At 39.8% G+C, this 17,899-nt stretch overlaps 1 protein-coding gene across 21 annotated transcripts in view; it reads right to left on the bottom strand.

The window, feature by feature from the left end:
• NIF3L1 (NGG1 interacting factor 3 like 1) overlaps nt 1-17,899 on the bottom strand; it is a 70,690-nt gene that overhangs the window by 52,123 nt on the left and 668 nt on the right. For 13 of the 21 annotated variants that reach the window (XR_003134254.3, XR_007408900.1, XR_007408901.1 and 10 more), the window contains exons 2-6: nt 16,048-16,508; nt 15,058-15,220; nt 13,441-13,567; nt 11,294-11,432; nt 638-721 (exon numbers count right to left, since the gene is read on the bottom strand). Coding sequence is in view for 10 of the 21 variants with exons in the window: in XM_025441514.3 (XP_025297299.1) it covers nt 638-721; nt 11,294-11,432; nt 13,441-13,567; nt 15,058-15,220; nt 16,048-16,483 (949 nt within the window). In the remaining 11 variants the exon portion in view is untranslated. Of the gene's footprint in view, nt 1-637; nt 722-856; nt 1,094-7,757; nt 8,544-11,293; nt 11,433-13,440; nt 13,568-15,057; nt 15,221-16,047; nt 16,509-17,783; nt 17,890-17,899 lie in introns of those variants that run through there. The other 8 variants (XR_003134257.3, XM_025441518.3, XM_025441519.3 and 5 more) reach the window with 4 other exon arrangements.

Below are 17,899 nucleotides of genomic sequence, written 5' to 3'. Positions count from 1 at the left end.
AATTGACATGAAATCTAAGAGAAATCATGTGTAAGAAGAAGACACATGCTAAACATCAGTCTTTTAGATAATCTAATAATAAATTGTTGGGGCACCTGGGTGGCTCAGCTGCTTAAGGCATCGGCTTTCAGCTCAGGTCATGACCTCAGGGTGTTGCTTCTCCCTTTCTCTCTGCCATTGCCCCTGCTTGTGCATGCTCTCACTCATATAAATAAATAAGGTCTTTAAAAAAAATTGTTAAATGATTCCCCCCCCTTTTTTACATTTTATTTATTTATTCATTCATGAGAGACACAGAGAGAGAGAGAGAGAGAGGCAGAGACACAGGCAGAGGGATAAGCAGGCTCCATGCAGGGAGTCACGTGGGACTCGATCCTGGGTCTCCAGGATCAGGCCCTGGGCCAAAGGCGGTGCTAAACCACTGAGCCACCCAGTCTGATTTTTCCCCCTCTATAAAGATTATGGTCTGTCTCCAATTTCACTGTAGTTCCTGTTTAGTTCAGGACTAACTACAGTTGTTAGATCAATTTACATAGTAAGTGCTATCCTAAATTCTATTTTTTATCTTGTAAAAAATAAACCAAGGTTGAGAAAACATACACACAAAAAAGAAAGGGAGACCCAAAGGCTGTCCTACCTGTGAGGTAAAGGTCGGCCTCTGCCCCTTGTAGCACCGTACTCCCAGAACCAGCACACAGGGCCACGACTTTGACTGGAGACTCTTCAAGATAAAACAAACAAGAGACCAATACTTTACAATTCCCCTTCATTTTAATATTACAATTTGTATCAAAAATACTTCATGTAATGCAGGTATCACTCCTGGTCTCATCAACAGTATATGAACTTTGCTTACTATATTTTAAAAAATAACAAAACATGTCTTCATATAAACAAGCAAATTATTCTTTGGTATTGCATAAGTAGTCCAGCACAGGGCTGTTATTTCTTCAGATGTATGTGGCTGCACAGCCCACACAGGGTACCACCAAAGACTGCTAACAGTGCAGCTCTAGGCTTCCTCCTTGCTGCTCGGTAGAGTGACCTCTCCTGGGTTTCCAGGCAACATTGAGAAGTGGGCCAGGTACTATCTCTATTATCAGGTGAGAAATAAAAAAAGCTAGTTAAAAGTATGTTACAAATTAATATAACACATATTTTTAAATATCATATTCAATTTAAAAGAACATCTGGGGGACACCTGGGTGGCTCAGTAGAGTGCCTCCCTTCAGCCCAGGGCGTGATCCTGGAGTCCCAGCATTGAGTCCCGTGTTGGGCTCCCTGCATGGAGCCTGCTTCTCCCTCTGCCTGTGTCTCTGCCCCTCTCTGTGTTCTCATGAATGAATGAATGAATGAATGAATGAATGAATAAAATGAAGAAAGAAAGAAAGAAAAGAAAAGAAAAGAAAAGAAAAGAAAAGAAAGGAAAGGAAAGGAAAGAAAGAAAAGGAAAGGAAGGGAAGGAAGGAAGGAAAGGAAGGAAAGGAAGGAAGGAAAGGAAGGAAAGGAAGGAGAAAGAAAGGAGAAAGAAAGGAGAAAGGAAGAAAGGAAGAAAGAAAGAAAGAGAGAGACATGAATAAATAAATAGGGACACCCAACACCCAAGTGGCTCAGTGGTTGAGTATCTGCCTTTGGCTCAGGGCGTGATCCTGGAGTCCTGGGATCAAGTCCCACATCAGGCTTCCCACATGGAGCCTGCTTCTCCGTCTGCCTGTGTCTCTGCCTCTCTCTGTGTGACTCTCCTGAATAAATTACTAAAATCTTAAAAAAAAAAAAAAAAAAAAAAAAAAAAAGACCATCTGAAGAGTTGAAGAATAAAATAACAGAAACTTTGAAGCCCAAATCCAACAATTATTTAGCCCTTAAGGCTTCTAGAATGGGCACTTCATTAGTGACTACTCTGTTTGAAATATTTTAAAGATTTATTTGAGAGTGTGTGCATGTGTGAGCAGGATAAGGAGAAGAGGAAAGAGAGAGAATCCTCAAGCAGACTCTACACCAAGCACAGATCCTGACACAGGGCTTGATCCCAGGCCCCTGAGATCACGACCTGAGCTAAAATCAAGTCAGACTCTTTACCGACTGAGCCATCCAGGCACACCTGGGGGTATTTTAAAAGAGACTGAGGGCACCCTCTGCACAGAGAGCCCTGGGATCCCCTGGCCTATACCCACCTTCAGCTATAGCTGTCCTGCCAGGGTGCTTTAGGGACCTCCCTAGCCCAAGCCCCACCTCCATTCCAGCTGCGCCAATGAGGCACCCACTGCACAGAACACCCTGAGACACTTGGCTTACACTCACTTTAGCTTCAGTTGTCCTGCCACGGCATTCTCTGAGAGCTTTGGGACCATCCCAGTCAATACCCACTTTAGCTACCGACATCCCACTAGGAAAGCCCTAGTGCAGAGTGCCCTGAGACTCCCAGTCCATGCTAGACACTGCTGCTGCCAGCCAAAAATCACACACAGTCTACTATACAGGAAGGCCCATACACAAGACCATTCCTTCAAGTTTAGGAGCAGTACCTGTTCTTCCTGATTCATAGAAATGAACACAGAAAGTCAAGCAAAACGAGGAGCCTGAGACATATATTCCAAATGAAAGAACAAGATGAAGCCTCAGAAAAGAACTAAATGAAACAAAAATAAACAATATTGCCAGGTAAAGAGTTTAAAATAATGGTCATAGAGACGGTTACCAGACTAGAGAGAAGAGTAAAACAATTCAGTGAGAACTTCAACAAAGAGACAGAAAATATAAAAAATATAAAAGACAGAACTCTCTATGAGAGTTGAAGAATATAACTTAAATGAAAAAAAGGTAGAGGAAATCAACAGATTAGTGCATGCAGAAGAACAGGTCAGCAATCTGAAAAACAGGGTAATGGAACACACTCAACCTGTAAGAGCAAAAGAAAAAAAATTTTTTTAAAGATATTATTGATTTTGGGCAGCCCTGGTGGCACAGCGGTTTAGCGCCGCCTGCAGCCCAGAGTGTGATCCTGGAGGCCCTGGATCAAGTCCCACGTCAGGCTCTCTGTATGATGCCTGCTTCTCCCTCTGCCTGTGTCTCTGCCTCTCTCTCTGTCTCTATGAATAGAATAGAATATTGATTTATTCATGAGAGATGCAGAGAGAGAAGTGGGCTCCATGCAGGAAACCTGATGTGTGACTCAATCCCAGGACTCCAGGATCACACCCTGGGCTGAAGACACTCAACTGCTGAGCCACCAAGGTATCCCAGAAAAACATTTTTTAATGAGGACACGTGAAGGGATCTCTTAACATCAAGCTAACAAACATTAGCATTATGTAGGTCCCAGAAGGAGAAGAGAAAAAGAGGCAGAAAACTTATCTGAAAAAATAATAGCTGAAAACTTCCCTGACCTAGAGAAGGAAGCAGACATCAAAGTTCAGAAAGCACAGAGAGTTCCAAAAAGATGAACCCAAGGAGGTCCATTCCATGACACATAATAATTGAAATGTCAAAGACTAGAAGAGAATTTTAAAAGAAGCAAGTGAAAAGCAAAAGCTATATATAAGGAAAACCCTAGCATGCTATCAGCTGATTTTCAGGAGAAATCTTACAGGCCAAAAAGGAATGTTCATGATATATTTAAAGTGCCAAATGGAAAAAAGCCTACCATCAATAATAATCTTCCTGGCAAGATATTCATTCAGATTTGAAGGAGATATAAAATGAGTTTCCCAGACAAGCAAAAGTTAAAGGAGCTCATCACCACTAAACCAGACTTACAAAAAATATTAACTTCCTTTTTTTTTTTTTTTTTTTTTTTTTATTTATTTATTTTTTTTTTTTTATTTTATGATAGTCACAGAGAGAGAGAGAGAGAGGCAGAGACACAGGCAGAGGGAGAAGCAGGCTCCATGCACCGGGAGCCCGACGTGGGATTCGATCCCGGGTCTCCAGGATCGCGCCCTGGGCCAAAGGCAGGCGCCAAACCGCTGCGCCACCCAGGGATCCCAAATATTAACTTCCTTAAGTGGAAAAGAAAAATCCATAATTAGAAGAAAGTTACAAATAAAAAGATATAAAATAACATATACAAAAATATGGAGGAGGGAGTAAAAAAAAAGTCCTTTTAAAATGTGGTCCAACTGAGGCACCTGGGTGTGTCAGTCAGCTGGGCAGCCAATTTTTTTTTTTTAAGATTTATTTATTTATTCATGAGAGTCACAGAGGCAGAGGCACAGGCACAGGCAGAGGGAGAAGCAGGCTCTCCACAGAGAGCCCAATGTGGGACTTGATCCCAGATTCAGGGATCATGCCCTGAGCCAAAGGCAAATGCTCAACCACTGAGCCACCCAGGCATCCCCTGGCAGCCAATTCTTGATTTTGGCTTGGGTTGTCCTTGGATCAAGCCCCACATGAGGCTCCGTGCTCAGTGGGGAGTCTGCTTTTACGATTCTGTCTCCCTCTGCCCCTCTCCTCATTTGCTTGCTTTCTGAAAATGAACAAATGAATCTTTTTTAAAAAAGTGTTCCAATTTAAGTGACCATCAAATTATTATAGATGACTGGGTGCCTGGGTGGCTCAGTCAGTTAAGCATCTGCCTTTGGCCCCAGTCATGATCCTAGGGTCCTGGGATTAAGCCTAGTATCAGGCTTCCTGCTGGGTAGGGAGCTTGCTTCTCCCTCTCCCTCTGCCTGCTGCTCCCCCTGCCTCTGTCAAATAAATAAATTTCATTTTAAAAACTTTTAAAAATTGGGATCCCTGGGTGGCGCAGCATTTTGGCGCCTGCCTTTGGCTCAGGGTGCGATCCCGGAGATCCGGGATCGAATCCCACGTCGGGCTCCCGGTGCATGGAGCCTGCTTCTCCCTCTGCCTGTGTCTCTGCCTCTCTCTCTCTCTCTCTCTGTGTGACTATCATAAATAATTAAAAAAAAAACTTTTAAAAATTATAAATGGCTATATGCTTAGGATTCCATAAATAAACTTCCTGGTAATCACAAAACCTATAACAGATACACAAAAAGAGAAAAAAAAACAAGTATAACACTAAAGGAAATCATCAATTGTAGGAAAAGGGAGCAAGAGAAGAAGAAAGGAACAGAGAAGAACTACATAAACAACCAGGATGAACAAAATAACAGCAAGTACATAACTACCAGTAATTACTTTAAATGTAAATGGTCTAAACGCACCAATCAAAAAACTTAGGGTGGTGGAACAGATAAAACACAAGACCCAACTATAGGCTGCCTTTAGACTCACTTCAGACCTAAAAACACATACAAACTGAAGGAGAAATAATGGAAAAAGATATTCCATGCAAATGGAAGCAAAAGATAAAAGAAAAAAAAAAGCTGAAGCAGCAACACATAGACAAAATACGCTTTAAAACAAAGACTAAGGGATCCCTGGGTGGCGCAGCGGTTTAGCGCCTGCCTTTGGCCCGGGGCGCGATCCTGGAGACCCAGGATCAAATCCCACGTCGGGCTCCCGGTGCATGGAGCCTGCTCCTCCCTCTGCCTGTGTCTCTGCCTCTCTCTCTCTCTCTCTCTCTCTCTCTATCATAAATAAATAAAAATTAAAAAAAAATAAATAAACCTAAAAAAAAAAATAAAAAAAAATAAAAAAAAATAAAACAAAGACTAACAAGAGACAAAGAAGTGCATTACATAATGATTAAAAATCAATGCAAAAAGAGGATATAACAATTATAAATATCTACATCCAACATTGGAGCACCTAAATACACAGAGCAAATATTGACATAAAGGGAAAATCTGACAGTAATACCATTATAGTAGGGAACTTTAACACCCATTTACATCAATGGATAAATCATCCAGGTGGAAAATCCATAATGAAACAGTGTCTTTGTTTTGTTTTGTTTTTTTTAATTTTTATTTATTTATGATAGTCACAGAGAGAGAGAGAGGCAGAGACACAGGCAGAGGGAGAAGCAGGCTCCATGCACCGGAAGCCCGACGTGGGATTCGATCCTGGATCCCCAGGATCGCGCCCTGGGCCAAAGGCAGGCGCTAAACCGCTGCGCCACCCAGGGATCCCTGAAACAGTGTCTTTGAACAACACATTAGTCCAGATGGACTTAACAGATATACACAGAACATTCTATCCAAAAAAAGTCCAGAATACACCTTTCCAAGTGTACATGGAAGATTCTCCAGGATAAAGCACATGAGAACATAAAACAAATCTTAATAAATTTAAGACTGAAAATAAATAAATAAATAATAAATTAATTAAGTAATCTAAGACTGAAATCGTATCATGGGTCTTTTCTGACCACACAACATGAAACTAGCAAGCAATCACAAGAAAAAAAACTGGAAGAAACCACAAACATATAAAAGCTAAACAACCAATGGTTAACAAAGAAATCAAAGAAAAAATAAAAAGATACATATAGACAAATAAAAATGAAAACACAACAGTCCAAAATCTGAGACACAACAGAAGCAGTTCTAAAAAAAATTTAGTGATGAAGGCCTGCCTCAAGAAACAAGAAATACCTGAAGTAAACTATCTAACCTTACACTCGAAATAGAAAAAGGACAAAACCCAAGGTTAAGGTCAGTTGAAGGAAGGAAATAAAAGATAAGAGCAGAAATAAGTGAAAGAGACTAAAAAAAAAAAAAAAAAGGAAAAGATCAATGAAACCAAGAGCCATTTCTTTGAAAAGATAAAATTGATAAACCTTTGGCCAGACTTATCAAGAAGAACAAGGAGGACCCAAATTTAAAAAATCAGAAATGAAAGAGAAGTAACAACTGACACAACAGAAATAAAAAGGATGAGAGACTACTTTGAAAAATTACATGCCAACAAATTGAACAATCCAGAAGAAATGAATAAGCTCCTGGAAATACACAATCTTCCAAAATTAAATCAGGAATAAATAGAAAATCTGAACAGACTGATTCCTAGTAAAGAAATTGAATTGGTAATCAAAAAACTCCCAACAAATACAAGTCTAGATGAACTTACAGATGAATTCTAACAAAAACTTAAAGAGAGTTAGTATCTATTCTCCTCAAACTAGTCCAAAAAATAAAAGAGGAAGGAAAGCTTCTAAATACATTCTACAAGGCCAGCATTACCCTGATTCCAAAACCTGACACTCCAAAACTACAGGCCAATATTCTTGGTGAACATGGATGCAAAAATCCTCAACAAAATATTAGCCAACCACATTCAACAATACATTCACCATGATTGGGCAGCATTTATTCCAGGGATGCAAGGATGCTTTGATAGTCATAAAATCAATGTAATTTACCCCATTAACAAAGCAAAGGATAAAAATAATATGATCATCTTAAGAGACACAGAAAAGGCACTGGACAAAATTCAACATCTGCTCAACAAAGCAGGTTTACAAGAAACATTCCTCAACATAATAAAGGCTATAATATGAAAAACCCATGGCTAACATCATATTCAATGATGAGAAACTGAGAGCTTCTCCTGTAAGATCAGGAGTAAGATAAGAATGCCCACTCTTCCACCAGAAGTCCTAGTCATAGAAATTAAACAAAAAACAAAACATATCCAAACTGATAAGAAAGAAATAAAACTCTATTTGTAGATGACATAATGGTATACATAGAAAACCTGAAGGCTCCACCAAAAAATGATTAAAAGTAATAAATGAATTTAATAATGTTGCAAAATACAAAGTTAATATACAGAAATATGTTACATTTCTATACACTAATAATGAAGTAGCAAAAAGGGAAATTAAGGAAACAATTCCATTTACAATTGCACCAAAAAGAATAAAATTGGAATAAACTTAACCAAGGAGGTCGAAGTTCTCTATTCTGAAAACTATAACACACTGTTAGAAAACATTGAATATAACACAAATGGAAAGAGATTCCATTATCATAGATTTGGAGAATACTGTTAAAATGTCCATACTTACTGAAAGCAATCTACAGATTCAATGCAATCCCTAACAAAATGCCAATATCATTTTTCACAAAACTAGAACAAATACTCAAAATTGTATGGAATCATAAAAACACCTTGAATAGATACAGCAATCTTGAAAAAGAAGAACAAAGCTGGAGGCACCACACTTTCCGATTTCAAGATATACCAAAGGTTTAATAATCAAAACAGTACAGTACTGGTACAAAAACAGATACATAGATCAATGGAACAGAATAGAAGCCAGAAATAAACCCACATTTATATTTGGTCAATTAATCTTTGATAATGGAAACAAGAATATCCAATGGGAAAAAGTCTGTTCAACAAGTGATGCTGGGAAACCTGGACAGCTACACATAAAAGAATAAAACTGGACCACTTTCTTACACCATACACAAAAACAAACTCAAGACAGTTTAAAAACCTAAGTGTGAGGGCAGCTGGGGTGGCTCAGCGGTTTAGCGCCACCTTCAGCCCAGGGCGTGATCCTGGGAGACCCAGGATCGAGTCCCACTTTAGGCTCCCTGCATGGAGCCTGCTTCTCCCTCTGCTTCTCTCTCTCTCTTTTTCTCTCTCTCTCTCTCTCTGGTGTTTCTCAAGAGTGAATAAAAAAAAACCTAAAAAAAAAGAAAACAAAAAAAACTAAAACAAAAACCTAAATGTGAGACCTGAAACCATAAAACTCTTAGAAGAAATCATAAGCAGTCATTTCCCTGACATTAGCCTTAGCAATATTTTTCTAGATAGGTCTTCTCAGGCAAGGTAAACAAAAGCAAAAATAAATTATTGAGACCACATCAAAATAAAAAAACTTTTGCACAGCAAAGAAAACCATCAACAAAATGAAAAAGGCAATCTACTGAATGGAAAAAGACATTTGCAATGATGAATCCAATAACAGGTTAACATCCAAAATATATAAAAGAACTTAGACAACTGACACTAAGGAAAAAAAAACAAAAACCTCAAATAATCCGATTTAAAGATGGGCAGAAGACCTGAACTAACATTTTTCCAAAGACATAAAGATGGCCAACAGATATGTGAAGAGATGCTCAATATCATTCATCATCAGGGAAATGCAAATCAAAACCACAATAAAGTATCATTCACACCTATCAGAAAGGCTGAAGTAAAAAAGACCAGAAATAACAAGTGTTGCTGAGGAGGGGAGAAAAAGGAACCCTCATCCATTGTTGATGGGAATACAAACTGGTACAGTCACTGTGGAAAACAGTATGGAGATTCCTCAAAAAATTAAAAATATGTATACCACATGACCTAATAATTCCACTACTAGGTATTTATGCAAGGAAAGTAAAAACACTAACATGAAAAGACATATGTACTTCTATGTCTACTGCAGCATTATTTACAACAGCCAAGCTAAGGAAGCAACCTAAATGCTCATCAATAAATGAATGGACAAAGATGCAGTAAACACACATAATGGAACATTTACTCTGCCACAAAAAAGCAGATCTTGCCATGGATGGACGAAGAGGGTTTTATGCTAAGTGAAATAAAAGTCAGAGAGAGAAAGACAAATACCATATGAGGAATTATATATGGAATCTAAAAAAACAAAAAGCAGGAGACCCATAAATACAGAGAACAGACGGTTGCCAGAGCGGAGGGAGAATGGGCAAAATAGGTGAAGGGGAGTTAGGAGACACTTCCAGAATGAATAAGTCATGAGGACAAAAGGTACAGCATAGGGAATATGGTTCATGGTATTTTAACAGCATTGTATGGTGACAGATTGGTGGCCACACCTAGTGAGCACTTGCTGAATCATTATGTTGTACACCTGAAACTAATGAAACATTATATGTCAACTACACTTTAATTAAAAAAAAATAAAACAGAGATGCCTGGGTGACACAGTTAAGCATCCGACTCTGAGTTTCAACTCAGATCTTGATCTTAGGGTCATGATCTCAGGGTCATGAGATCAAGCCTCACTCCCAGCTCCCTGTGGTACAGTCTGCTTAGGATTGTCTCTCTCTCCCCTCTGCCCCTCTCCACCCCTCTACACATGCCCATGCACTCTAAAATAAATAAATAAATCTTTAAAAATAATTAATCAAATAAAAATTTTAAGTCTTAAAGAAAATAATCAAAAAAGCAGTTTTGGAGTTGGATCAGAAGTCAAATCTCATCTCTACCATCCATTTTCTTTGGAAACTAACTCCCATGAGTTGTTGTGGACTAAGTTACCTATATTTCTGAATGTCAATTTTTTCACCTGTAATATAATGGGAATAATAATCCTACCACACAGCTAACATGTACTATACTTAATGTGTGCCAGTCACTGTGCCCTGTCACATGGATTATACTACCTTGATGAGTCAGGTTTTATTATTACTGCAGTTTTTACAGATGAGACTACCATGACACAGGGGTGTTAAATAACTTGTCAAAGTCATGCAGCGAATAGGACAGATGAATTTGAACCCAAGTCATTCAGAATCTACACTCATAACAACTATGCTCCACTCACTGCCTCTGCAGTAGGAATTCACATACTTAGGACATTCAGTATGTTGCTAGGCCCAACAAATGTTGTTCTTTTTTTTTTTTTTTTTTTTTAAAGATATTCATGATCCATGAGAGACACAGAGACACACACACACAAAGAAAGAGAGAGAGAGAGAGAGAGAGAGGCAGAGACATAGGCAAAGGGAGAACCAGGCTCCATGCAGGGAGCCCAACGTGGGACTTGATCCCGGGTCTCCAGGATCACGCCCCAAGCTGAAGGTAGGCACTAAACCGCTGAGCCACCCGGACTGCCCTATTCTGTTCCTTTCTTCTGTTCCCCAAGATACTGGGAAAAGCCAAAAGATAAGACACTGGCTACAAGACTCAAACTGTAGTGGATCACTATTTATCACCTCACTATAAAATATCACCAGTATTGTAAAATATAATATTTGCATTATAATTAGAGCAATAATAATTAACAGCTCTTTTCGTGGCCCATGGTAGGACTACATTTCATGCCCTGACTTGTACTGGCAGTGTGATTAATTCTGGACAAGAGTTGAACAGAAAACATTCCAGGCTAGAATGTTTAACTGATGTGTTTAAGACCCTCCGAAATGCCTCCTCTGCAACACTGATCAGCCTATGGTGAAGAGACTTCTGCTGACTTGAAATGAACACCAAATATGAGAGACATAAATCTTGTTTGAGCCAATGAGATAACCGAGCCCACCCTGATTGATAAAATAAACCATCCATCTTCTGTGAACTAATGTTTCCTGTCACTTATATTAATATAACCAAGAGCTATAACTTGGCCCATATACTACATAATACTACATTAGTAGGTACACTGGACAAATAAACAGTACATATTTACCTAAGGTCCTTCCTACCCCAAGAGCAAGGCGAACATGAGATAGTTTAAGGTGCCTTTTGATTCGATCAATCATGGTTGCCAAGGAAACAGATTCATCCAGTGTGCACAACCGTCCCATTCCAGTGTGTAGAAGCAGAGGCTGAAGAGAAACAGAAGTTAGAAAAACTGTCCATTTCAGTCCTAGAAAACAAACAGCAAATGCTGAGGACAATAAAATATGCACTGTGAGCTTACTATACCCAGTACCAGGCTAAAGTTTGGTTATGCAAAATGACAAAAACATTCTCTGATTTCTAGGAGCTCAGTGTTCTGTAAAGGCAAATGTTTAGTTAACTAACCACAATAAAAGTGCTTAAATACAAGAGAGGTACTATTTTATGGGAGCCAAAGCAATGACAAAATAAATGAGCTGGGAGTTCAGGTGGGAGTACTTGGAGGAAGTGGAATCAAAGGCTTTACGGACTTGTGTTTCCCAGACCAGAAAAAAGTTTAAAAAAAAAAAAAAAAAAGAAAGGAGTGATGTCAGGTGCAGTGTGGTAGGAAAGGGATAGGTGAAATGTGTAAAGGCATGAGCTCAGACACTATAGCTGGTGTGCAGAGCAAGGGATGGGGACAGAAGCCATAGCTAGTCATGAAGGGCTTTGTACATTATGCTAAAAATCATGGGCTGTCTCTTGTAGGGGCTCACTAGCAAGACTACTCATGTCCCAGATGATGAAAGATCAGAATTTCAAGTACTATGGTGACAAAGCAAATAAAGAAGAGAAACAGTTCAGACTTGGGGACAAACTAAGCAGGGCTTGGATTTAGGAGAGGCAAAGCAGGTTGCAGAAACTTGGAAAGTAAGGTAGATGATGATGCCATCAATGAAATAGAAAAAATATGTAAAGGGTTGATGTAGGGGCACCTGAGTGGCTCAGTCAGTTAAGTGTCCAACTGTTGATTTTGGCTCGGGTAATAATCTCAGGGTGGAGCCTGCTGAAGATTCTTTCTCTCTCTCTGCCCCTCCTTCCAAACCCTGCTTTCACGGGTGCACACGTTCTCTCTCAAAAATAAATAAATAAACAAATAAATATATAGAGGACGAGGTCAATATTTGTTATGTGCTGAAGTACCTGTGGGATCCATTAAGTGGAAATGTCCAGAGAGTCCTTGGAAATATGGGTTTTTAAACTTTTTATCTTAAGAAAGCATTCTGAGCCAGAACATCAAGATACAGGAATCATCTTATGAATTGTAGTCAGGTAAAAGGAGCAAATAAAATGGTCCAGGCAGAGGGTATAAAAGGGATAGAACCTGTAACTGAGTCTCTAACCCTAAAAAGTACTGCTATGTAATACTGGGTATCAACTATACTTCAATAAAAAAACAGAATTTTTAAAATTATTTTTTAGAGAGTGCACATGTGAGTGGGAGGGGAGTGGGAGAGATAATTTTAAGCAGGCTCCATGCCCAGCATAGAACCCTACCTCATGACCCTGAGATCATGACCTGAGCCAAAATCAAGTCAGAGACTTAATGTACTGAGCCACTCAGGTACCCCCAAAACCAGAACTTAAAAAAAAAAATACACACACACATATATATACTGCACTGCTAGGACCTGAATGTGTCTGTCCACACAAATTCATATGCTGAAATCCTAACCCCCAAAGACGATGGTATTAGGAGGCAGAGACCTTGGGGGAGGGTACTTAAGTCATGAGAGGGGAGCTGAAATGACTGGGGTTTGCTTCTAAAATAGGCTCCAAGACAGATCCCAGTCCTTCCCATTATGTGAGGACACACAGAGAAGGCAATGCTGGACTACCAGGAAGTGAGCCCTCACCAGATACCACTCCAAATCCGTTGATACCATGATCTTAGACTTCATAACCTCCAGAACTGTAAGAAATAAATTTCTGTTGTTCATAAGCTATTCATAAGCTGGGGTATTTTGTCCCAAATTGTTATAGCAGCCTGAATGAACTAAAACATCTACCAACACTTTCCCACTCCTGGCATGTCTCCCTTTCTCAATATATTCTCCAGGGTATTTTATCCCTCAACACCACCTTGTGCTTCTTTATGTAAAAGTCAATAGCCGGTCAATCTAACAATTGATAATGATCTATCAATAAAAATGCACAGTAATATATTTTTATTACCTTCTCCAGTGACAGAATTTCAGTCTTCTGATAGAATTGTTTGCTCTGGGAAAGAAATGCCACCACCTGTATCAAAGCCTCCTGACTACAATTCAGACTAATCCTTGTTTGTTCTTCATTATCAGTCCTATTTAAAGAAAAAAAAAATCACTTGCTGCTTTAGGATAAATGTAAATGAGATGTAGTTTTTGGTAAAGATTTTGTTTACTTGAGAGAAAAAGAGAGTGAGAGAGTGTGCTCACGGAAAATGGGATGGGGGTGGTGGTGAGAAAATCCCAAACTGACTTTGTGCTGAACTTGGACCTCACTGCCACAGGAGCTCAATCTCGTAACCCTGAGACCTGAGCTGAATCCAAGACTCGAATGCTTAATCAGATGCTTAACCAACTGAGCCACCCAAGCACCCTGTGAAACATATTTTGAACGATCTATGGTTTACAACCTCCTATAAAATAGATTAGATTACATGAAATTTAGGATTCAATCCCAAATCAAACTATTTTCTAGAATAATATTTTTCAAATTTCAGCATGCATCAAAATCTCCTTGCAGACTTTTTAAGATTTGAGACACAGAACACAAGAGAGAGGGGCAAAGGGAGAGGGAGAGACAATCTCAAGCAGTCTCTGCATTCAGTGGGGAGCCTGACAACAAGGCTCAATCTCATGACTCTGAGATTATGACCTGGGCGGAAACCAAGAGTTGGACACTTAACTCACTGTGCACCCAGGCACCACAAAAATCTCCTTGTAGACTTATTAAAAACACAGATTGAACTCTCCCCTCAGGGTTTCAGATCCAGTAGGTCTATTAGGGATCTGAGAGTTTAACTTTCTAACAGTTCCAGGTGATGCTGATGTTGCTGACCCAGAGACCTCACTTTGAAACCACTGTTATAGGGACACCTTAATGGCTCAGCAGTTGAGCATCTGCTTTTGGCTCAGGGCATTATCCTAGAGTCCTGGTATCGAGTCACGATAGGGAGCCTGCTTCTCCCTCTGCCTGTGTCTCTGCCTCTCTCTGTGTGTGTCTCATGAACAAATAAATAAAATCTTAAAAAAAAAAAAAAAAAAAAAAGGAGAGAGAGTAAACCTATGTAATGTGTTACCAGTAGGGTTTATCTAGGGATGCCTGGGTGGCTCAGTGGTTGAGCATCTGCCTTTGGCTCAGGGCGTGATCCTGGGGTCCTGGGATCAAGTCTCACATCAGGCTCCCTGCAGGGAGCCTGCTTCTCTTTCTACCTATGTCTCTGCCTTTCTCTGTGTCTCTCACAAATAAATACAATCTCAAAACAAAAGTTGTTTTAAGGGTTTACCTATATCTATATCTATATCCTCTCAAGTAAAAACCACCACCTTTCAACATTAACAGGAGAATTAGAAATATTGTAAGTAAAAGGTGTAGCATAGTCCTTCCCACATAGAAAACAGTGTTACTTGTCATTTTTATTGTTTTGAAAGGGTCCCATGGAGCACCCACATGCAAATGAGAAGTAGGCTGCCTTAGAAACCCGCCCTGGGGGAAAACAATTTGTTTCAGACCTAAATACTGGGGTTATAGAATTTATAAGGAAGATTCATACAAATACACATAAAAAAGGAGGAAAATATATCGTACCTAGTAGAAAAAGAAGTGACAGAAACATCTGCAATTCGTTTCACTGCAGAAATAACTTTGTCCAGGTCTTCGGTACCATTAACACTGAATTCTACTCTGTGTGTTCCCGTTGTAGGGTAGTTGGGAGCTCTGGAAGGATGTATGGGCCTGGAGGTGCAAACTCCTGGGGAAAAATTGTGTGCTTTTTTTTTAATTAAAAAGAGAAACCATTATGGGCACAACTTTTAAAAAATGAGTTTTTAAAGACTGATTCTCAGATACTTATATAACATATACACACACATCTCTTACCTATACATCCAAGAGCCCCCATATTCTAGGGATTTAGCACAGACATACAAAACCAAATTTACTTTCAAAATTATTTTCCAGAACTCTTAAATATCACAAAAACTTGACTCATGAATTCTTAGAGGATGTACAGAATTGTGACTGCTTCCTATACTTCTTCATGTAAATCATCATTCAGGTTGCAAATGCTCATAATCTACTTGACCACATTAATCCAGATACGTCATCACAAAAGCTTCAGCTCCAAATGAGTAAACTAAAATAACTTACTAAAAAATAAAGCTAAAACACATAAGTTAAAGTCCTCCATTGCATGGAGCATGAGTAAGCAATAAAACTCTGATATCTTAAAAAAAAAAAAAAACCTCTGATATCTATTTTACTGACAATATGAAGTAGATTCTGGAGACGGCTGTGCTTTTGACTCAATTTAACAAGCACTTCTCAAATTTCTGGGTGCTAGGCACGTTGTTCCATGAGTGAGGACTCACAGCAATGACGATTTCCTATGCTTTCCTTATTCATTAAGGATAAAAACTTATCAAATACAACTGCCAGATTTCACATTATTTTTAAATAGGTAAAAATAAAATAATGGTACACACATATAAAGCAGTTAACATTCTATTCAAGACACTTTAAAATTTCAAAGCATTTGTAGGGAAAATATTAAACATGAAAAAATAAAAGGCTTCTCACCAAGCCCTTTTGCCAACCAGCTGTTGACTCCTTGGGGTGCAGCATCATAGGCGGTGTGAGGAGAGTAAATACCAACTCTGTTTTCCAGAGCCCGGATCACCAGGCGCTCCTTCCAGGTTTTCCAGGTTATGTGTTTTAAGGGTCGAAAAATAGGTGGATGGTAGGAGAGAATGAGGTCCGCCTTTTTTTGCAGCGCCTCCTCCATCACTTCCTCAGTCAAGTCGTTGGTAAGGAAGAGTGTGTTTACAGTGTGTGGTGGGCTTGGTTCCACCAGTAAGCCAACATTGTCCCAACTCTCAGCAAGGGAGAGGGATGCAAAGTCATTCAAGGAGCAAAGGAGCGCCTTTAAATCCATGGAGGAATGGCAAGAATTGTAGATGAGGGAATGAACAAGCCGGACTGTTCTGGGAATGAGGCGTACACGAGACGACAACATACAGAAATCAGGTAACACTGAGTATCTGAAGCCAAAACACAGAAAATGGTACAGATACATACTTTAGGCCTGGACCCTTGAGGGAGCAAAGCACAGGAGCAAAAGAGCTGTAGTCACATACCCCTGGGTTCAAATGCAGAGTCGGCCACCTACCAGCACGTGGTATCTCAGTCATTTACCCTCTCTGAGGTTATGTTTTCATTTACAAAACGGGAGACGCTACAGCCTACATCAGAGGCTAACCACAGGAGCAAATGAATTAATACGTGTAAGTCACCTAACATGAGCTTGGTACATAATACACAAATGTTCATCCCCACTTTCTCCACCCCACACACACCTTGGTTCTTTTCTTCTCATCTTTGCTTTAATCATCCTCCTGCCTTCTCCAGTTCTCTAAATATTACCCTTCCTTCCAAGTCCTAAATAAAGCTTTTCTTGACAAACATTTCCAGTGTCTAGGCCCTATACTAAACTAAGAGTCAACTCCAGTTAAGAATCCATGTACAGGGGATGCCTGGGTGGCTCAGCGGTTGAGCATCTGCCTTTGGCTCAGGGCGTGATCCTGGAGACCCGGGATCAAGTCCCACGTCGGGGCCCCCGCATGGAGCCTGCTTCTCCCTCTGCCTGCGTCTCTGCCTCTCTCTCTGTGTCTCTCATAAAGTCTTAAAAAAAAAAAAAGAATCCAGGTACAGGGACGCCCGGGTGGCTCAGCGGTTTGGCGCCTGCCTTCGGTCCAGGGTGTGATACTGGAGACCCAGGATCAAGTCCCACGACCGGCTCCCGCATGGAGCCTGCTTCTCTCTCTGCCTATCTCTCATGAATAAATAAATAAAAATCTTAAAAAAAAAAAAAGAAAAAAAAAAGGAATTCACCCACTGTCCTACAAATAAAGAGAAAATTAAAAATCCAGGAATATTTATATTTTTGAAGAAAAGCATTCATAATATGCATAATAACTGGGATCCCTGGGTGGCGCAGCGGTTTGGCACCTGCCTTTGGCCCAGGGCGCGATCCTGGAGACCCGGGATCGAATCCCACATCGGGCTCCCGGTGCATGGAGCCTGCTTCTCCCTCTGCCTGTGTCTCTGCCTCCTCTCTCTCTCTGTGACTATCATAAATAAATAAAAATTAAAAAAAATATGCATAATAACTGACAAGGTATAGCACAGCCAACCGAAAATCTAATCAAATATTAATAACCTAATTTCAAAAAACTTTTTCAATAAATATGCTCAAATTCGTTGAAAAAAAAAGTATGTTTTCAGCAAAAAAAATGTTTACTATGAGGTGTGCGCACTTATTCAGTGTCTGCTCTGAAGGGACGTGGGGCCTCCGAAACCCACTGGGGCCTGGGGTCGCGTGAGAGCTCAGGTCCTCATACCACTCTCCTCTCCGGATTCCAAGCACCGACGC

Source organism: Canis lupus, chromosome 37, assembly GCF_003254725.2.
Source record: "Canis lupus dingo isolate Sandy chromosome 37, ASM325472v2, whole genome shotgun sequence".
Lineage (NCBI taxonomy): Eukaryota > Metazoa > Chordata > Mammalia > Carnivora > Canidae > Canis > Canis lupus.
The sequence above is the reverse complement of the archived record's forward strand: the minus strand, read 5'-3'. Positions and strand labels throughout refer to the sequence as shown.